Below are 22,970 nucleotides of genomic sequence, written 5' to 3' on the forward strand. Positions count from 1 at the left end.
CTCTCAAAGTTGCACAAAATACAACGAGCAAAATATTTTCAAATGAAGTACATGCTGGGTTACAAATACCAGATGCATCTTAATTGGTTAACTATATCATACAATATATTTTTAAGCATTTATTTAACCAGTTCATTGTTTGAAAAGATGAATGATGCACTATAGTTGTTAGGATTGTTTGTACAAAGCTGCTAATGTCTCAGTGACCATAACAAGAGGATGATAAACAACTTCATCAGAGATCAGTGATTGCGAAACAGTGCTAGAAGTGAAAAACAAAATTTGTGATACGTTACTCATAAGCAGAGGTGAGTGGAGTTGCCAGAAATTGTACTCAAGTAAGAGCAGAACTACTTCAGCATATTTTTTTTTACCTTAAGTAAACAGTAAAATGTAGCCGTTCAAGGAATTACTGGTACACAAGTAAGACTACAAACCTATTTAGCAAAAAGCCTTCTCCAGTACCGAGTAATTAATCAGACCATCTGATTTGATATTTAGAAATGATGGAAACATTTATGTTTTCCTTGACTGGCTTATTGGATAAGGTGCAGAGCCATATCTTAGTAACTTTGCAGGTGTTTCATAGTCTTTCTATTTTTGGTTGATTTATATGAACTATTCTGAAATCAGCACATCCTCATGACCCTGTTTACAAGTATCAGAGTTAGGAAGTAGTGAATATATAAAGTATCCACATCAGACTTCAGATTATAATTTGTAAAATATTTCTTTCTACTTTAGAACTAAGCATTATATCATGTTGGTCTTACACAGTTAAAATTCAATTAAAATTCTTTGAAGTTTCAGTTTGTAATATTACAAAATGTTTTTTTTTTTTTTTTTTTAAATCATGCTGCATTTTGCCAGGCAGCATAAATCTGTGCTTGACTCAGCATAGTAAAAGAAGTCTCTTGCAGTTTTGCTCTACCTAAAGCATCACTAATTTTATTGTTCTAGGAATTATTGGACCGGTAACATGGAAGAGGTTTGCTCAGTCACCAGGATCATGTTGATGAGCAAAGCATAGCAAATTAGTTTAGCTTCCACATTAAGAGAGATGTTGCTCCATGTTTTCATAAATCTTAAATACGACAGGTTTATGATGTCATTAAGACAATGAAAGCATAAGTTTAGAAAGTTTAACAATTATTAAAAACCATATCCGCATCTAACCTCAAACACAAGGGAATTTCTGCAGATTAGAGTTGACGTCTCATTAAATTACAAAAAGTTTACTGGTCAGATGGTAACAAGTGATTTTTCTGTCTTTTTTTTTTTCTCTTGATAGTAGTTGTACTCCAACACGAACCTAAAATTACTATCTTTTCAAATTGTTATACCATTACAAATAATGGTAATTGATAGTTCTTTAGAGAACACTTCATCACATTGGATATTATTCAGTAAAACAAATGCAAGGTTCTGAGCTACAACTAAAAAAGAAAGTGAGCTTCAATTAAGTAATTATTTACTTATGGTTGCTTCCACATCAGTTGGTTCTGTTTATTTTATAAAGTGCCCTGAGGAAACATTTGTTCTAAAGTTTTGTCATATAAATAAACTGAAGCAAACTGAATTTTCTTTTTATCAAGCTGGAGTAGTGAAGAATTTGTTGACTAGAGATGCCCAAGCTTATACAGGCATGTACTAAGACAGCCATACTCCCTGTTACCTAACTCTGCTTTTGCTAAATTGTAGAAATTGAAAACAACTGTGTTGCAACTGAGCTCCTGTCATGCTGTTAATTAAAGTAGAATGGTGCCCCCTTGTGGAATTGTTTTTCCTTTGCGTTTCTGTGACGCTATCAGCAAATCCAACATAAAAGATGCAATCAAAATATGTTTCTTTAATGAAAAAATTTGGAGTTTTATGTATATTTAGCATTACCTTTAGGGGCAGGTAAGAGCAGAGCAATGCCAGTTACTGAAATAAATGTAAAATAATGTAATAAATACTTTGCAATTTATGACCATTTCTATTCGATTTTAAAGTCTATCATTGTGTCCAGGAAAGTTTAATCTATATTTCTTAGCACAGAAGCCCATTCCACTTAACCACTCTTCAAAATAGTAAAAACAGGAGAACTTACAAGGACACCTATGTCTAAGTACCAACATACGCCTGAAAACGGCACCAAAAAGCTATCTACCAGAGTACATGCCAAAGTCTACAGAAATAACTACAAAGTTGAAAACAACTGTAACTGTAAAAAACAAAGCTGGAGGACTCAAATTATCTGGCCACCATGTTCAGTGACCAGGATGGTGGGAGAGAAAAAAAAACTCATTCAGTTCTTCACTGTAGGAGGACTGCTATGAAACATTGCATCACAGCGTCTTAAAGTCTCTTTGGCAGTAATTTCATTTAAGGCTTTTGGACAAACCTTTAGCAGTGGTTCTAATAATTCTGGAACAAGTTGAGTTCATGCATCTGAAGCTAAACGTTAAGTTGCTAAACCCTAAAGGGTATTTTGCCATTCTATTAACTCTTCATAATTCTCCCTTTATTGCTCAGAGCTCTGATAAACTTGGCTACAATTACCCTCAGCAATTTTTCCACTTCTGTAACTTTCCATCTGCCCTGCCTGCAGCATTTTGACCCTTGCTCTCACATTGTTCTTCTCCAGGTTTGTTATTGCAACCTGCAGTATTTGTAAGATTCCATGTAAATTTAAGATTTATTTTCACTAACCAAATCTCTGTGTTTTCACTAACTGACCTGAACCCCTCATCCATTGCAAGAAGTTCACCTGACTTGAATTTGATTTGTTACACCTCCAATGTTTAGCGCCGGTTTGCTTACCTATGATAGAATAAAAAAACACTGTTTTAATAATATATTTAACATGCTGCCAAAGGAAGCAGGTAAACTAGCTAAATTAACTCCCTATTAACTTCCTTTTGGGATTTCATCTTATGGACCAACTGCTATCTGTAGGTGCTTAAACCGACAGTGTTTTTAACAGAAAACTATGTAAAATCATCTAAGAAACATAATTTCTTTAAGTTTGAAAAGAAATTTACATTCAAACAGAAAGGACAGAGTGCAGTTTTTCAAGTACCCTTTCCTGCAATCAGTTTTAGAGATGAGCCTTCTACAGAAAACAAACCACTGCTTAAATCAATCTCCAGTTTCATTGTGTTTTGGACAATTTTGTCAGATGCAAAATAGATTCATATGACTTCTTTTCATGACTTAGCCAGGAGATGACAGTGGATCATAGAGGCTGCATAATGTGCATTGCAGGGCCAGTGCATCTTTAAAAAGTGATAATAAAATGCTAGCGAGATAAGTGTCATGTATGTGTAAGATTTTACTGTTTTTTAGCATTTCTTTTGATGTAAGTAGACTTAATGAGGATCAATAGTGTATTAACAGTGTCTTGCAAATGAATCTATGCCCCTTGAATTTTTTCATGTTACGAATACAGAATTATAGGTACTTTGCATTTTATTTGATGAACGAACACAATGTAGTGCAGAGGTTGAAAGTAGAAGGGTTTCGTTTTGTTTTGTTTTATAAATGGAAATTTTATTACATTAAAGTCTAACACAATCAAACAAAACATACAAGGCCAGTTTGTGTATTATCTAAGCATAGTATCAATAAAACCATGATGTGAAGACCTTGCAGATTATATGATAACATTAGAAATTTAACAGCATCTCATAGACCAGGAATCCTCAAATCCAGGTCTTGAGAGCCAGAGCCGTGCAACTTTTAGATGTGTCCGTTGTTCAACACCTGAATCAAATGGATGAATTATCTTCTCAGTACAAAGTGGGGAAATTGCTAAAGTAGATGGACTTAAATCTCTTAGAGGCTGGTTCACATTCCAGGACTATAACACTAAACACACAGAGCTACTTTAAAATTGTTTAGATGAAAGGACACCCATGAGTTAGAATGGCTAAGTCAAAGTACAGAACTCAATTGCATCGAGGGATTTTGAGATTTGACTTGAGAATGCCAAGTCCAAACTGACTTGTCTTAAACTATTTAGCCTAGGCTAGCAGTCATACAATTCAGTGCTGAGATGCATAAAGCCTGTACAGACATACATGGGCAAACGTTTAGCAGTGGTTCAAATAATTCTGGAACAAGTTGAGTTCATGCATCTGAAGCTAAACATCAAGTTCCTTAAACCCTAAAGGGTATTTTACCATTCTATAAACTGGAATGTGGTTTGTTGCCACATTATGGCAACAAACCACATTCTGACAACAGACACAACACTGGTGACCTATACAGGGTGTGCACTGGCCTCTTAGTCAATGACATCTGGGGTGGGATCCAACAAACATGCGGCACTGAACAGGATGAAGCTGGTTTGGAGGATCTGAACTTTAACAGGGGGCCATTTCATCTCAACACCCCCGCTTTGAACTCCACAATCAAATGTGAAGAAACTTAGCTAGACCAATTTTTGTCAGATGTATTTTAAGCATGTTTTAAGTCACTTTAAAACCCCTCTACTTAGCACTTCAAGGACTCAAAACTCTTGGATATGACGCTGATTGTTGTGTAAGACTGCTGACGTGCTAAGGGGGAGAAAGTCCGCTGTAATCTGGGACATTAGTCAAATAGCTCAAGTCATTTCCAACAAATGTCACCCTTTGCTCTTCATTCCTCACATATTTTAGTTTAAACAGTAACTTTAAGAAAAAACCTTGATTGACTAATGTTCTTTCCCCAAAAGGTAGAATGGAAATTCACAGTTAACATTCAAATGACATTCTCTAAATATGAGAAGACACAAAGAAAATGCCAGTATAGAACGTGTAATAAAGTTAAACTTTTATTGCAAACCAAACATGGTCACATAAACAATTTTACAATTTACAGTACATTAAACATGAATAGTTACATATACATATTAAAGCATACCTTTAGTCAATTTCTTGTTCAATATACATTAAAACTAGTACACATGACTCCAAATATACAAGAAACTTAAATACCGTCAAAAATGCATTACAGCAATATTAAAGTGGAATGTTCAGTTTGAATGTTTATGAGCCTGTCTGCAGGCCGTCGTTACATCAGTGTGAGGCAGTTTGGAAGACTAAATGAGGGGGGACGTGGCTGGCAAGCTAAAAGTACGGGAAGAATCCTCCTCGACACATGCTGCTCATTCTCAGCCCAGCAGCAGTGCTCTCTTTTCACCTCTCCATCAGTAATGTGCAAACGAAGGTATGAAACATCATTTGGGTCCTTACGTCAAACAAGTTCAAACTTAGTGCTACATCCCCAGATGCTTACAAAAAAAAAAAATATATATATATATATATATATATATATATATATATATATATATATATATATATATATATATACACACACATACACATACAGTAAAGTGGGATAATTCATCTCAGTTCACCTGCCTTAGGTAGATGAAACTGCAGCACCCACACAGAAAAAACCTCAAATGACTTGAATTCTGATGGAGAGAGAGAAAATACAAGCACCTCTAAGAGAAATGAAACGCCCCCCTCTGTAACATTTAGCTTCTTCTGACTCCCTTTTTTAAATAACAAAAAAAAGTACAAGAGAACAAACAAAAGCACCAAAAATGTATAACATCTCTGGTCAAGCTAAGCATGTAGCTCCCCCTAGGAAAGTGGAGGGAAGATGTTTATGCTACGTGGAATGGAAATTTATTCCAGGTTTTGTTTTTTTTTTTTTTTTTTTTACTGTTTAACTGTCCAGCCTTCATCTTATGACAAAAGGTGGAAGTTTTGTTGTGTGCTTGTCAGTTGTTGAGACAACAAGGAAGCCGTTCAGCTGCTTGAACTCTGTGCAAAAATCCTCCATTAGCAGGTAAAGTGTGGGAATTTAAGACTAAAAGGGGACTCAGGAATGGAGGAAAACAATCCCAACCTATTAATTACAGCAGACATTCCCTCTATGTAAGTGTCTGAAATGCATTCAAGTGTTGGAGAGAAGATGACAGGTACACTTGCTGTTGATGGGCTCTCACAGGGCCTGGTTTGGGAGTAAACCATCAATCTGATGGGAAACAACGGGCAGGGGTCAAGACGCAAGTCCACCGACATGGCACAGTGAATCTATGTCCAGTGAGTGAAAACCAGTGTCCGCACTGAGTGCCTGTGTTTGACTCCTATAGGTAGGAGTCCATGGACGGGGCATAAGAAAAGCCCTCGAAGGCCTCGGCTGCCTCTTTGATGCTGGCAGTGGCGAGGACGCAGTCTGGGGAGCAGCCTATGGAGCTTGGAACCGGTTCGTCCGTGAACTCCGGATCAAAGTGCCGCAAGTCGTTAGGCCCCGTCTGTGAGAGAGAGAGAGAGAGAGAAAATGAGAGAGAGAGGGGATTAGTGATGCTTTCCAGCACTTTGCTATAACTGGACATGCTCAAAATCATACAGCAGATGTTCCATGCCTTTGATCTTGTTGTGTAAGCACAAATAAGGGAGTAAATCAAGTAACTAGGTTTGGGCCAGTATGAAATTTTCACAATGGCGTCAAAGTGATAACACAAAATTCATGCTATATAAAACAGCTTGGCAAGCAGCTTTTTGACTTGCACTCAAATAAGTGTGTGACACCCTCAGCCTCACAGCTTATCTATCTGTGTTTTCTGTAAGCAGTCACACTGCCTAGCGGGGAAATTAGAAATTTTACTTCTGCGCAAAGCAAAAGTTGTGGCCATCTTTCAGCCAGCTGGTTATTAGTGCACAGCAGCATGTGCAGGATGGAGAATGCTGCATTACTCTATGCACTGAGAATATCTCTGACGCCTAATTCAAAGGACATTAAACCATAGAAACAGCACAAGGAAAATGTATTTTTGCTATACTGGAGCCATAACACCTCAGTAATACCTCGATACCAGTAAACAGCCCATGCCTAATAGTCTACTAAATCAAAAAGCATTTTAAGAATCTTACCACATTAGGGTTGAAGGGAGGTGTTATCTTCTTGGCATTAAGCTCGTCCCAGTTGATAGGAGAGAAGAATATGTGGTTCTTGATTTCGATCTGAGGAAAACATACAGGAAAAATACATTCAAAATTGTCCATCAGCACGTATAAGCACATGGACAGTAAAACAAATGTATGAATACTCACAAAGTCGTCTGTGCAGCCCAGCCTCTTGGTGCGGTCTTTTTGTAGCAGACCCTCCAACAAGTGTCTGGCTGCATTGGAGATGTTGGGTTTCAGCTGCAGAGGCTTGTTCAGGATGTTGTCGTACATTTCTGCTGTGTTTCGGCTGTAGAACGGAGGCTGCAGAGGAGGAAAGGTGAAAATGTTCAATACCATCTAAGCATTGTTTATGCGTTGAGTGTGTATTATCTAAAGGAGAGACTTTGTAATTATTAGGAGCTACTTACCAGGCCATACAGCATCTCATAAAGAACAGCTCCTAAGCACCACCAGTCTACTGTCCTGTCATATGGCTGCTTGTGTAGCACCTCAGGAGCCAAATACTACAAAGAAAAACAAAGGAATTAAACTCAAACCATTGGCATAACAGCAGCAATAAAGACATACAAGTAGAAAAAATAAAAAATAAATGTCTCCTTACCTCTGGCGTACCGCAGAATGTTGACGTGGTCCCATTGGGTTCGATATTCTCCTTGCACAGGCCAAAATCTGTGAGGATGATGTGGCCCTGTGAGTCCAGCAGGATGTTCTCCGGCTTCAGGTCTCTGTAGACGATGTTGAGGGAGTGCAGGTATCCCAGTGCGCTTGCGATCTCTGCTGTATAAAACCTGGCTCTGGGCTCCAGGAAGCAGCGCTCTCTCTGAAGGTGGTAGAACAGCTGCAACAAAAGAAGAACACACAAGGAAAAAAAAAGGTTATATATAAATATTTGCTTTCCTAAAATTACAATGTCGAAATAAGAGGAACAACAAGAAAGATATCGATAAGAGAATTGACAGGAGAAAAGACCAATTTCAAAAAGACAGAGCTAAGAGAGGAAACTGGATGGGAGGAAATGAAAAGGCAGGAAGGTGACTAGCTTAAAAAGGTTTGATAGATGAAACCAAAGCCAAAGGTGGAGAGAAAGGGAGAGAGAGAGACAGTGTGCTAAGGCAACAGGATGAAGGGAACGAGAAGAAAAAAAATGAAAGAGTAAATGTGCTCCACTTCCTGATGAGGTTCATATTTAATCAGCACTGTCTTTGCTTGTGCAACAATCACAGGAAATGAGCTCCATTAGACACACAGTCTCTGCGGCGCTGCTAATTTTGGAGCTGAGTTTCTCTCCCTGCTGTCCAAGCCCACCCCGTGGTTTCCTGAGCGGTGTTTCCCCCCAGTAAAAAAAGGATTCTCGTGCCTCACAGGGACAAGAATCATTCTCTAAAATCGGTTGTCAAACTTCACCCTTTAAAATTTTCTCCCTTCTTCATCATTATCTCTGCGGCATTTCGTTCTGATGGGATGTTGTATTGTGTGGCTCCTTCTCTACTTCCACTAAGAAATTTATTTAAAAATCTACCCAAACAAAGTGCATGCAAACTGTCTTCTCTACCATCTTCACTTCTTTTAATTCAATTTCCCTTAGGGATACATTTAAGCAGAACAACTCACCTCTCCTCCATTGATGTAGTCCAAAATGAAGTAAAGCTTGTCTGCTGTTTGGAAAGAATAATGCAGGCCCACTAAGAATGGATGCTTGACATTCTTCAGCAATACATTCCTCTCTGACATGATGTGCTTCTCCTGAAAGGAAGCCAAAACGAAGCAGCAGGGCTTAGAGAGCTTTATCGCAAACACACCTAATGACGCATTGGCTGTTTATATGTGCGTATTTCTAGATGCGGGCATGTCATCACCTACCTCTTTTTTCTTGAGAATGGCCTTCTTCTGTAAAACTTTGACTGCATAAAACTGGTCATCTGTGCGGTGACGAGCAAGCAGCACCTTGCCGAAGCTGCCCTTGCCGATCACTTTGAGGAAGTGGAAGTCACTGGGCTTGGCTGAAGGATTGGATGACGGGCCGAGGTTGATCTGCTGGGATGGACTGGGCTGTGAGTATGCAAATGTGAACAGATGAAAGTTTAGTCAGAAGGCACTGCTGCAGAAGATTCCCGCAAAAAAAAAAAAAAAAAAAAAAAAAAAAGGCCATCATTTTCTGCTGAGTGCAAGTGTACTACTCACAGGAGGAGAGGGGTTTGAGTTCATGAGCTCAGGGTCCTGTGGAGGAGTCAAGTTCAGGATGGACTGCACTTCAGAACTGGAAGAAAAACAAAACAGAATGTTTGAGCACAAAAGAAAACAGTAATCAGTTGTTCTGAGACACCAAGCACCTGATTTGGGAGTCTGATTAGACCAGAAAGTTCCACCAGAGGACAAACCACATGCTTTTCAGCTTTGGGTTTCCCAATGTTTTGTCCTCTGGTGGAGGCAGAACAATAACATGAGTCAGATGGTACTCACTGCTTGCAGGCGTAGGAGTTGGTGGAGAGCTTCTGAATTAAGTCGTTCAGACCCATCCTCCTCTGTTTCATAAAAGCTGCAAAACAATAACAAGAAGAAAGAGGAAAAAAATACATAAGGCTTCAAGAATAAAAACTGATGAGGGTATGAAACACTTCAACGCCTCAAGTCTCAGTCCGTACCAGCGACTAATTCCACAAGTCCTCTCGTCTTTGAGTAAGTCAAGGCAGGCTTCTCTGTTTCTGTTTTGATCGTCATGATGAGTGTTAAGATCCGCTCCGCACTCATCAAAATCCAAAATACAAATTGTAACTGTACGCCGCCTCCCGGTTTTTATAACGAGGCCCAAGCAGGGAGGAGCTGGCCACGCCTGCTGGAAGGCGTGGAAACACTCAGCTTTGGAAAATACAGTATGAGGTGATAGATCCATTTTAGACCAATAGAGGGCCTCTGTGCGCTGACGCGTCAGTGCCGCACTTTCCAGTGCGGTTGCGTCATTGGCGTTTAGGGAAAAAAAAACCTCACTAAACTCAGCTAACTGGAACATTTCTGGTTCCGCATAGGTTTGTGCAATTCTGTGACTACTCTGGTTATGCAACATCTTAAGTCCGCATAAACCGGCAAATGCAAAATAAAATATTCCGCTAATATTTCGGTTTTAAAATACAAACTAGAATCTAAAATATGGGTTTGCATCAGTTTTGAATACTGTTTTGTTGTTGTTGTTTTTTTAAGTTCACCATACTGAGGCGACAAAAGTACGGACATACACTTGTAATTGTAAGACAAAAATAAATATTTTGATCGGTTTTGCCGGCCTCGCTCTTCCCTGAACGAGCAGAGGAGTGCCGCAGGGCACAAAAGAAGGGAAAGAGGGGAGGGAGCGTCTCAGCGGAGGGGAGGCCACATGCCAAGAAAAGCCGCTGCTAGTGGAAAAGTACAGAGTGAGAAACTCCTGAACACCTCTAGTCTGAGAGGAATAATAATAATAAAAAAAAAAACTATCTGCAACAGCTGCCCCTCCGAAAAAAAATCACAGCACTCCGAGAAGCCAATTAGAATGTGATTAAAAAGGGAGAGAAAGACAAAGTTTGGAGCGTCAAGTGAGGAGCAGTTATATAAAGCATCTGGCTCAAGTTTAACCTACATCCCTCTGGGGAATGAAAGTGAACTGCACGTAAGAAGATATCACCATCGATTGCCAAGTTTCGTCCAAAGGAGGAGATCGCCGTGCGTAAAATGGATAAAGACTCAGACGTCGAAACCGGCGGTGAACAGGTTTCACCTGGAAACTTGGAAACGCTGTCAAATCAAACAGCGGTGACAGACGTAACCTTGACAGTGAAGCATACAGGTCCCGCATTTGGTAAAACGCAAACAAACCTTTAAGCTCCGAATGAGTTCTCATTTACGCTTTGCCTGCAGCAGCTCCAGAGTTCAACAAGTCACAGGAGACAGCTGCCAAGGCTGCCAAGGCACTTATAGCTACTGGACCTCCTATCAACGAGGAGTTTCCATAGATAACTGCTTCATAAATCCAAGTCGCCAAATAATGTTTCGCAATTCATGTCTGCTCCCTCTTTCATTCAGGCACAGAAAGTGGGTTAGGAGCTGTTAACTACTTTATAGGAGAACAGATTGGTGATTTTCCCAGAAATAATGCTTTTATACTTACAGGTCAAAGAGGCCGTTTTGTCTTTCATAAGGATGCTTTTTTAAATCCCGGGTCACAACAAGCGGAGAGGCTGCGGGCTCCTCGGCAGCGATGTAATCAAACTACAGCGCATTCCTCTTCTTGGACAGCTTCTTTCAGCATTTTTTTTTTTTTTCATTTTAATCAGGGCGGAGACGCACCGCCTCTATTTCCTTCCATTCCACGGTTTTGTGTTTCACGGGTGGTTGCATGACTTTTCGCAAGGGAGGGGGTGCGATGAATGAATGGAGCTTTCAAATGCTTCCCGTGAGATCAACTGTCAAGTTCAACCCTCATAAAAGCCGCAGCCTCCACAATTGTTTCATTAGAAACTTAACAGAACAACTTAAAAGCCCGTATTTTCTCATTCTTTCAATAAATGCCAAGAAACAATAAAACCTCAATGAACGAGCAGAACACCCAGATGTGGTTTGTTCAAACCAAATCAACAATCCAGCTTCAGCATCCTCATCTCTCTTCAAATCCCATCCATTGCATAAAGAATGGAGTACATTGTTAGCTCAAAACTGAATCCTATAAGCAAGAATTTTGTAGCTTATTAGTTATTGAACTCCAAAAAATTTCGGATTTTTTTTTTGTTTTTTGGATGATTTAAGTTCTACGCGCAATACCTAACAATGTAATACACTTCTTTCCATCTTATGCTGAAAAACTCAAACACAATATGTTCACAAACTGACATTTCGCAGTACAATGAGTGATACTGGTTTAATCAGATAAAGAAGAGCCAATACAAGTTTCTATGAGCTAGTTTCATCACATCCTCTACACTGCATGACAACCATTTTTGGTACTAGGCTCAGTATATATTATTGTTGTACTAATATAACTGCGAAGCTGGGCACATTATAAGTGAATAAAACCAATGCTGAAGAAACTGGCTGTTTGCAGAGAGCTGTATCCAAGCATATTAATGTAAGGTTGAGTGGAAGAATAAACAGAGTTTGAAAAACTATTGCACAAGCAATCACAAAAGTGGCTATAGTCCTATTCCTGAACCATTTGTGTTCAGAGATTGAAGTGACAGAGTGTGGAGTAGAAGAGGAGAGGCACATGATCCAAGCTAATTGAGGCCATGTCATTGGGTGCAAAGTTGTCTGTGTCTGTTGATCCAGGGTTTTATACAGTATACACTTGGTAGGCAGGAAAAATGTTTACATGCCATCTTATCTAGATACGTTTAGGATGCTTACTCATATTTAATCAAAGTCTTATGCCCTAATAAAATAAACACTTCTTATTTTTTGGTTTCTTTTCAATAACATGGATGGACAGGTTTAAAACATTAATAATCAGTTCAAATTTCACTTAGCTGTTTAAACCCCCTTTTAGTTGTCAAACCTCCCAATTTTCTATTCAGAAATCTGAACTTATTCAAATGAAATGCATGCAATCTGCACACAAATTGCATTTGTTCAACTCTCCCAATGTGTCAATGTAATAAAAAAAATTCTTTCTGCTTTAGAAAAACAGATCTTTCACCCAGCTTGTTTCTTCTCACCATTCCCAGCTGAGACTGTTCACACATGCACTGCACTCTGCCTTGGAAATTTACTGGGTTTGTAAGGGGTTCAGTTTCGGCAGCTGACAAGAAATACCCTTGATAATTATTAACCCTGTCTCCTGATAAATGTGCTATTTTAATATTTTAGCTATGTGCACACACCCAAATGTTTTCTATGTATAGTGTTTGGAAGATTTTTTTCAGGTGCGATGGAAAGAATGGAAAAAATAAATGCGTCATCCTTTTTTTTATTACGTTTGTTGGGATACATGCGTTTTAGTGATTGAATTTTCAATCTGACTGAAATGATCACAGCTAAAGCTAAGATATCAAAGCCTATTTAACAGGAACATATGTATAATCCTTATAATTGTCCATCATTTGTTTTTGCTCACTTGTTGTTTTTTTTTCCCACTCTTCAATTAGTTCCTAAGACAGTAATATCACAAACATAAAACTTGTATGATGCCAAGAACGGCCCTGTTTTTGTGTCTTCTTTTATGTCAATTAGAACTACAAAGTTTTAGAGCCAAGAGAAAATCCATGTAGTGAAATAGCCAAAATCTCAGTTGATGACTTTCACCCTCTGATGATTTATTAAATGCAGTTCATGAAAGCCACTGCTCACAAAGTTGGAGGTGGAAATTCATGCTTTTGTGTCTCAGCTGCACTGTGCACATGCAGTTATTATTTAAATGACAGAGATCCAAACACAGGCAAACCACCAAAGCTAAATTATAGTTTAAAGGAAACTAATGCGGATGGATTTTTAAAAATGACCCTCTCTCTTTTTCTTTTCTTTTTATTTTTTTTGATGTCACTTCTTATTCAATAATTCAGGTCAAAGCTGCCATTAAACTGTCCGCTGCAGCCACCTGATGCACATAGACATAAATGAACAAAGCTGAGGGGCAAATAAAACCTGCAGGGAGTCAAAAGCGCACACACAAAGAGAAGCTGGAGGACAAAGCACACCTGCAGAGAGACAACCGAGAATACATTTTTCCAAAACAGTGACAGTGAAAGGGCATTCTTTCTAAACCCATTCAAGGTGTCCTTCATGTCTCTTTCTCGCTGCACAGCCAGAAACTTTGCTACACTTTTACACTGTTCAGTTTGACAAAGACATTTTTGCCTTGAGACAGCACAGGTGGCAGCGGTGCCATCTTTGCCAGCACAAGGAACAAAGACATCATCCTCACGGGACACAAACCGAGAACAGCAAGGGTAAACAACACGTGCCGAGCATCAAGTGTTCTTCTTTTCTCGAGAGAGAATAATAAAACTACCCGGTAAGCAAAGAAATAAGCGGTGACAAGGTTCTCTTTTTCTTGGCAAAATGTTTTAGAAGAATATAGCTGAAGGTTAAAAAGGATGTTGAAAAAGACTCTACAGTACCTCTCTTGGAGTAAATGTTCCTCTGTCGAGTTTGCTTCTGAGGCTCAAATACCAAAGAATCGAATAAAACAAGAAGGAGGCGGCGGAAGAAGAGAGGGGGCGATTCCTCCCAGTGTTTTTCCTCTCTGGCTCTCATTTGTTTCTGAATTCACAGGCTGCTCAGTGCTCAGGCCCCAAACAAGTGGAGACTCCACAACACTCAATCTGTGTATTATTTGTTACCCCTCTTTATATGTGTTCTTGGCACGAGTGGGTTATATAACCAAGTAGTGGTGGCAGTGTGTTCAAACCCACCAAAGGCACTGACTCACACACTTTCCATAACACTCTGTGGGCCATTTTGCAAAAGGACATAAAGGGTTCGCTTTGGTGTGGGACATGAGAACTGTAGTAAAAATCCCACTCACTATACTCACTCAGAATATCCTCGTATTCACCCTGTCTGAGTCAGACGACATCTGTCCATCAAACCTTTGTGGTAATGACCCTTTTTTTTTCCGAAGATAAAGAGGATGTTTGGCAATCAGACGCTCTGCTGATGAATGTGAATAAGCCTCAGTGATAGCATTACATAAAACTCTCTTATTCTAAGGAGGACAGCTAAGCCCTTATTGTACTTATTGTATAAATGGGCATATATATATATATATATATATATATATATATATATATATATATATATATATATATATATATATATATATATATATATAGATATATATATATATATATATTCTCCCTTCGATGGGAAGTCGTGTGGGTCTGAGCTTCCAGGTTTGAGGTTCTTTAAGAAAAATATTTGTTGTCATGTTTCTTGGAGGAGCAGGACTGCTGCAAATCTGCATTAAAGTTCATGCTATGTTTCTTGAAATTAATGGTTAGGTTAGATTAAACATTCTTGGAGCATGTGAGCAATATTCATAGCTTTGAACTTTATCACATATTGTCACATTACAGTCACAAAATTTAACATATATAACTTTTTATGTGACAAACCAACATAAAATGGTAAATAATTGCTCCAAGGTTTTTTTTTAATGTTTTAACTTTTTTGACAAAGTAACATTTGAAAACTGTGCTATCCATTTGGGACCTCAGAAGTCCATATTTAAGCACAGCAGTTTGAATGGCCTAGTCAAAGCCTAGGGGACCGAGGGATCTGAAGATTAGTTCAACCACACTTTGCATCATTATTTCTAAGCAAATAATGGAGATAGATTGAAATGTTATAAAGAATTGTTGACTTCTAGCCTCTTTTCAAACGAGAGGTCATGATGTCATCATTAAACAAACAATCGCATCTGACATGTTAAAACATTCACCTCAGAATGTTCAGTGTATATGAAGTATCTTTAAAGGATTTATAAAGTATATGTTTGTCCTATTATTTGTGAATATGTGCGTGCATTTGAGTAGGTGTGCCTGTTAAGCTGTCGAGGCAGGCTAGTACAAGTGAGTTTTACGGCAGAATGTTCTGAGAAGAAATTTGAAGAGGGGCACACCCCCACACGCCCACCCGTACACACACGCAAACACAAACACAAACACACTGTCCAATACAGGCTTAATTACAGGTTAAATAATAGTGCCTGATAAAGAGCAGCACAACAGTTTGGAGTATAAATGCTGATTCATTGCACTGCAGTTGGAAGATAAACTTACTGCTGCTTTCACTGATCCTTTTAACCAAAAGCTCTGTGTTACACACATACATACACACACACACACACCCACGCCCACACACACAGATATTTTATTTTTTTTCAGAATTTGTTTTTACAAAAAAATATATATATGTAAGATTATACAGTCATAATTGTTCTGTTTTGTTAATGGTTCTGTTTTGCTCATATTGTCAGACTCATGACTAATTTGTTGTAAATAACTCAGATATGCTACACCGTACCTCTCTTAAGCTCTTCCAAAGCCTCTAATTGCTGAACTAGGATAGACAGGGTGTAGCGGTGTGACTGCAGAGGCCACAGGAGCAGGTTGTCAGCAGCTTCTATAATTGCTTGGATTCTCTCTGTGCTCCAAAAAAAAAAAAAAAACTCTCTTTACTGACTGTCAGTCCATGGCCAGTCTGAAGCACTTTGATCATAAAGTGGCTCTTGTGACATTTCATCCTGGGAATATTCCATGAGGAGTACACAAATCTTAAATGAAAATTGCTGCAGTTGCACAGAGCTACTAGCCCAGTTTTCTGCTGTTAAAACAAACAGCAGAAATGCAGCTGTGCATTTCAATGCCTACTGCTAATACTGTATTCACTAACAACGTATGAGACTAACTATATTTAACTTGGCACAGTTTCCAGCACGTATTAAAACAAGTTAAACTGTAGAAATGGTACAACAATATTTTTTAGTGGTTCTCAAACAGACTTTTTAAAACCATGATTCACCAACTAGCCAACACTTTTCATTTACAGCAAAATTAAAAGGATATTTATATACTTAATTGCAATCATCATTAGTTATACCTTATAAAGGTATGAAAGGGCAAAACGAGTGGCCAGGAAAATTGAACTCAGTGTTACACAAAATGTATAATTTACCAAGGAGGAATTACTTTTTCACACATATTTTACTTATGAATGAAGTCAGCAATTAGAAATGTATTTTCATATTTATAAGGACATATTTAGTCGTCTGATGTAGTGTAGGTACACACATAATCACACACAATTACAAGCACCAACGCATTTCACTCTAGTTCTTTCCTTTAGGGTGGACTGTCATTTACTCCTAAAGAATAGTGACATAGCAAATTAAAGTTCAATGACTTACTGTCATTTTGGCAATAAACAGAAATGGACTCTCACCTGGTCGGTCATATCTAGGCTAACCGGCAATGACACCAGTTCACACGCTATCAACAGCTGGACTGAGGTTGTAAACAGAGGAGGTCACTGTGCTTTGTTCAAAATGATCTGTCCTCAGCACTGTGTCTGAAACTACTGCTCTGGCACATTCAACAAAACAAATAGTAATCTGAGGTTTTTTGACAACAGCAATTATCCCAGCAGTTTAGAGGTTGGCTCAGAGGACCAAGTGGTGAAGTAAGATCCAGTCATCAGATTTGGAAGAGACGTTAACAATATTACAAGAGCAAAACAAAATAAATGGATCCTTTTAAAATTCAAGGCAAAACAAGTAATTAAACTTGGGGAATGGAAACGGCTGTAGAGTCACACACAGCTTTCAGACAGATGGAAAGAACAAGGTGGGAGGAAAAGGAGGAATTAGAGAACAAAAACAACAGGATTTGTTGCAGAATACTTACTGCTGTCGCCAGGGCAACAGTAGCTGTCCTGCTCTGACTCATTGTGGTAGTCCAGGTCCATTGCCTGGGGACAGAAATTAGGAAACTTTCAGAAAAACAGTTTATCTTAAGTATTCAACTCTAAGCATGTAAATATTTATTCCAGTAGAATGCATTTTAGTGTGAAAGTGTAACCTAATTTTTGCTAAAAAAAATCCTTGATTAAAAAAAACAACATAAAATCAGACATATCAGGGACATTTTTTTCCTGTTTTCCGTAGTGCTAGAATGAAGGTTTTGTGATTGTTTGAATTCCTTTGAGAAAAAGTAAAGAGCTTTCAGTTTGGAATGAATTAAAAAGTCCTTGTATAACCATTTCAAATCACTTCAAGTCACCAATAACTACACAGTGGTGTAACACATATATCTAAGTTAAGGAGAAACAGAAGAAACAATTATTTCTAAAGATATTTTCTTTTTGTAATTTGGTCAGAAATAATTTGTGTTAATCCCTAGAGATCGAGAATAAATCATTGAAAAGCCAACGGGCTGAATTCACTTCAATAAGTCATTATATAGATTTGCGTCAACCGCGCTTTGATCACAACTGTATTTTCTGAGGTAATGAAATGAGCGCCAACCTTTGGAGAATGACATTTGCTAAGGTAAAAAGTTGCTTTCTCTACAGGTCGACTAATTACATATGTGAAGTGTGAAGTTTAAGAGAGAAATGGCTTGTTAGTCAATCTAAACATGGGGAAATGATTTGCATTTTGTGAAACAATAAATTCATGTCACATCTCTGAAGCAGTTTTGTCCATTTTGATGCAATAATGATGAGAATGGTGATCATTTATTGGAATGTTGAATTCACAGTGTTGAACCATGTTGGGGTAGACTATGTTACTTTTGCATGAAGTGTTGTTTTTGTTTTTTTCATTTTTATAATGAAAGATAATCCATATCCATTTCTAAATTGTTATATAGTTATTATCCAAATTAATCAAAAAAATACAACACTTTCAGAATCAGGCATCCTGCATCCTGAGGAGAGTGAATTTTTTTTTCATGCAGACATACTATTTTTGTTAATTCTTCTTGGGTCATTGCTGTGATTTTATTTGAGTATCAGTATGAATGAATGCATGTTGGTACATACAGTGAGCTAATGCTTTGAGGCTCAAGCTGTGGGATTTCTCAAAAAAATCCCAAAAATAATGGCAGCCTGACTCTATGATCAAACTGTGTATGATATAGTGATGAAAATAGGTGCTTCTCCGGGGGTTTCTAATGCAAGTAAATGGTAAAATGAAAGGAGTTTTCAAACTCTAACCATCTGACAGCTAATTTATCTTTTAATAATTTTAATAAAAACATGAAGCATACTGGTTTGAAAGTGGCTCTCAGAAAGGCACTGAATTAAAAATGTGAAGCAATGTACCACAGTTGTTACTGAGGCCTGCCCCACTTTCCTCTTTTAATCAACATGATTAAACACCCTTCAGGGAATTATCAGTGGCATTTCCATAAAACTGGCCTGTTAGGGCACATTTTTTTAAGATGTTGCTGCCAGTCAACAACTTTCCAAAGTGCCTTGTGTTTGTTTTAAAAACCGTTTTAGCCTAGTTTGGGATTCTCCCCAGCAACTCTGTGGGGTTTCCCAGGAGGCTTTTTTCTGAGACAATCTCAGAAGAGGCCTATGTATTGTCTGTTTATGTGCATGTAGTTTATTTCAGGTCATCTCTTTGTTCACTTATTCAGTGGTTTGCCGCCAATCACTTCATTTCCGTTTAAGCTGTGTAGCTAACAGTAGCCTAATTCTTTTATAGCTTTTTTTTCTCTTTGACACACAAGCATAGAGTTTCTGTTCACATCTCCTTTTTTTGCCATCTATGTCTTCTTTCTTCTCTTTAAATTTACATAAAAATCTAACTATCTTCCATCTCTACCCCCACCCCAGGTTTCTCTCATGCCCTCTTTCTTTTATTGTTTATCAATTCAGCAGAGGTCTGATGGAGCGGTATCCATAGAGATAGCGATAGAGAGCTAGGAGTTTCTAATCATTAATATTTCATGTCATATTTATTATTCTAAAAGAAGACTAACTTTGGTTGTTTGAGCCAGTAGAATGTGCCTGTTAGAGTCTGCATGAGGATTAATGTAGAGCTCAAGAAAACGCTGGCAAAGTTACAAAAGACTAAGCAAGGAGATGAAAATATTTTCCCTGTGTGTTTCTTTTCCTTTGGCATGACTGACAAAAAGAAAACAAAAAATTTGCCTTTATTATTAAGATTAATTTTCTATTTTGATGTCAAACCTCAAGTGAATAATTTTTCCTTAACATCATATGACGTAACACAGTAACTTCCAGAATACCTTAACAAATAGCAAGTGATTCATGAGGGATTTCATGTAGTTTCTAATTTCAAAATGTACGTTTGGTTGATGATTTATTTGTTTACATAAATCATATGTAATTGGAGATCCTGTATGTTCCCCTTCAGATTCTTAGAAACATGGATTTTGCAGCAGAGTTGACTACCTTGGTTGTTCCCGAGAAACACTGAAGACTCTTTCTGTGTAACTGAATTTATACTGCTGAATATGTTCAGCAGTGATCTGCTGAATGTATTCCTTTTTATTACATGTCTCTCCACCCACCTGCATTCATAGTATCCATGGTGATCTACTGTAGTTTAAACCAATGGGTTTGAATAGGTTTCCGTATATTACTATTTGGTATTTTAACATATGGAGTGTAAATCATAAGGACCAGAGAACTTTGACTATGTTGGTTTGCTTGGTCTAATCAAGCTGTTGTTGAGATTAAGTTTTATGTAGTTAGAATAGTTTCCTCACCATCAGTGATCATGGCCAATATTCTTCATTAATACATTTATGCTATTCAGCTTTGTTCATGTTTTGCTGCTCTGCAAATATCAGCTATGAAACTTTTTATTTTCATCTACAGCTGCTCAGTAGTAATTACAGAATACATATATTCACAGATGTTCCAGTGTAATGGAGCACACCTACTCAAACATTACCAAAATATGCAAATCTAGAAAAATCTTTAGTGTCTCTACTTTTAAGAGTGTTTGGATGACTTAGTCAGTGTCTTGAACCTGAGTACGTTGACGGGGCTGCCAGCTGTCCTCCATGGCATAACTGATGTAGGGTCCACTGCAGATGGCGCACTCCAGGATTACTGGGCTGGCCAGAAGGGGCGAGGTGTGAAGCGCCCAGCACTGACAACCGTCCATGTGAACATCTGACTCCGCCTCCTTCGGTTTGCCTACATTCTCGTTGTGATGGCGAGATAGCATCCTCCATTTCCGCACCTGCAAATTAGGATGTATTACACCTTTTGTTTGCTCTGTAATGCTTTGAACAGAAACATTTGGAAAATGTGGGAAAATACAAACGAGTACATTTGGGATATTTATTTAGATGAGTCTCAGTTTTGGTCAATGTAAATAATTATAATTTTGTAGCATACAAAAAGCCCCAAAAAATTATAGTAAAAACTATTATTTGCCCATTACATAACAACCACTGTGATTTCAATACTTTTACGTAATTATAATAGTTTTGAGGGGAAAGAAAATATTCATGTTCAAGCCTGGACAAATCTGGATGTGAAAGTGGTAGATGAATTTTCACCCCATTTCAAATATCCTACAATTAACGTCGGTCCACCTCTTTTTTTATATAAGGTATAGATATCAGCTAGTCATGCTAGGTGCAATATACTGCAGCAGACAAAGCAGTAGAGCACTTCATTAAGTTTTCCATTAGCTCTTTATTTCACATCATGACAAATGGCAAATGTCTAATTATATTGACAATAAATTAAAGGTTAATCATTGCTGCAGCATAATCCGACCCAGACTTTCACAGTAGTTATAATATTATATACTTGATCAAGCTGAAAATTAGGCAGATATGTTTGCTGAAGCTTGTTGCATAATGTTAGGACTATTAGTAGTAAAATGTGCAACAAAAACTTTATTGGATTGTTAAATATTTGTAAAACTTTCCTTTTTAATGAGCTTAATATTCAAAGTGACAGTGAATAAATATTTGTTCATGTATTATTCAGTTACTACCATTGATAACTTTTCTTTCAGTAGAAAACTCACCTGGCCAGTGACTCAAACAAACAAAAAAACTTTTTACAAGTCGGCTTTAAACGATTAATTGAATTTGACGATAATGTGCTACATACAGAGTCGTCATCTGTATTTAGCAAGAATCTAAGTTGTAAGTTCAGAAATGAACTGGAATAATACCAATTATTGATATAAATTGGACTTGTCTCGTAAAATGCTTTACAATTACATACATTGTGAGTTGCTACTGTAAGATGAACTAAATTAAACTAAATTACATGGCGATGTTTCGCTAGTTTGTATATATTTCTTAAATCTGTGATACCAACAGAGTCAACATTCTCACTTCATGAATTAAACATCTTACAGCGACATTTGTTTTGCACAGGAGGCAGTGAGTGAGTCAGTGTCAGGCTCAGCAGTAATCTGTTCCTATGTGACAGCTGCAGTGACACATTCTCCAGAGGACAAACTTCCCACAAGCCTTCGTTTTTCTCAATCACCATTTAGCATGTGTCTGGCAATGCTGACTGAATACATATCACGAGCAGAAACAGAATGTGTCCTTTAAGCACTCACTGAAACGCACACATGCACTGAATAGAGATTAGATGAATCTATCGGACAATATGGGAGAATGGAAGCTGAGGTCAAGGTGTGAATGGCTCTGGAGGAAACCAAATTAGATAGCTGGATGTGCCGGTGACCCAGAGCAGCTCTTATGTTTGGTAAAGTGTGTCCTTGGCACAGCAAGCCAACTGCCTCAGAGACTGCAGTCTTATCAAGGCTGCTGCCCCGGCGACTCTCTACATTACCTCTAAAATAGCATGAGCATACAGTGTGTGTCTGCCTTTCAGACCAGAATTGAAGCTCAGCTAAAAACTTTTCCTTTTTCTCCCTCATGCATATAAACAACCAGGACTGGATGACAAACAGAACGTGATGTGTAGGTGTGTGATTATGTTCCGCAGACGCTTCCTGCCATTAAGAGTGAATGAATCATTCAATAGTGTATTAATTGGCTACTTATAATGCAATCTTCAGGGAAACGTTTCATCATTTTCCAAGAAAATAAACAGACAGCGAGAATAAGTGAACATGTTTGACAGACTCCCCTCTCTGTCAACCCCTCTTCCTGCCCTTTGACCTTGTTTTCTGCCACCATCAGTGATTAAGTTGCATAAGACCCTCAAGATCTGTCCTTTAACATCACAAACTCAAAATGCAATACACGCAGAGGAAATTCTCGTACTACGGCCAGGATGTCCACTTTAGACACAGAGCTTCACAAATCAGGGAATGAAAACATTTCCTTCACTCGCACTTCATTAGAAAATCTCCCTCAGCGCTCTCCAGTCTATTTGTCTCTCTTTAAAGTCTATTTGTCTTTATTGTTCATAAGTTGTGAAAACACTCAACGTAAAAAGTCTGACCTTTACCTCCTTTTGGCACAGAGTCAGAAACATTGCAGGATGAAGCAGCACTCAGTCCTTAATCATCTATCTAACAGAATGAAAAAGAATAATAAACATTTATTACTTTTTATGCTGCATAATAGTAAAAATATA

The 22,970-nt window shown here is 38.0% G+C and overlaps 1 protein-coding gene across 5 annotated transcripts in view; it reads right to left on the bottom strand.

Annotated features, from left to right (window-relative positions):
• Positions 1-4,778: 4,778 nt before the first annotated feature.
• Positions 4,779-22,970, bottom strand: part of sgk1 (serum/glucocorticoid regulated kinase 1) — a 32,879-nt gene continuing 14,687 nt past the window's right edge. The window contains exons 4-14 of one of the 5 annotated variants that reach the window (XM_044106065.1): positions 20,416-20,631; positions 17,312-17,375; positions 9,411-9,486; positions 9,132-9,207; positions 8,811-8,999; positions 8,562-8,693; positions 7,552-7,788; positions 7,358-7,453; positions 7,095-7,250; positions 6,915-7,004; positions 4,779-6,295 (exon numbers count right to left, since the gene is read on the bottom strand). In XM_044106065.1, coding sequence (XP_043962000.1) covers positions 6,128-6,295; positions 6,915-7,004; positions 7,095-7,250; positions 7,358-7,453; positions 7,552-7,788; positions 8,562-8,693; positions 8,811-8,999; positions 9,132-9,207; positions 9,411-9,486; positions 17,312-17,375; positions 20,416-20,631 — 1,500 coding nt within the window. In that variant the 3' untranslated portion in view covers positions 4,779-6,127. Of the gene's footprint in view, positions 6,296-6,914; positions 7,005-7,094; positions 7,251-7,357; positions 7,454-7,551; positions 7,789-8,561; positions 8,694-8,810; positions 9,000-9,131; positions 9,208-9,410; positions 9,487-9,592; positions 10,984-11,085; positions 11,663-14,026; positions 14,253-16,850; positions 17,223-17,311; positions 17,376-20,415; positions 20,632-22,970 lie in introns of those variants that run through there. The other 4 variants (XM_044106069.1, XM_044106066.1, XM_044106068.1 and 1 more) reach the window with 4 other exon arrangements.

Source organism: Gambusia affinis, linkage group LG22 (assembly GCF_019740435.1).
Source record: "Gambusia affinis linkage group LG22, SWU_Gaff_1.0, whole genome shotgun sequence".
Taxonomy (NCBI): domain Eukaryota; kingdom Metazoa; phylum Chordata; class Actinopteri; order Cyprinodontiformes; family Poeciliidae; genus Gambusia; species Gambusia affinis.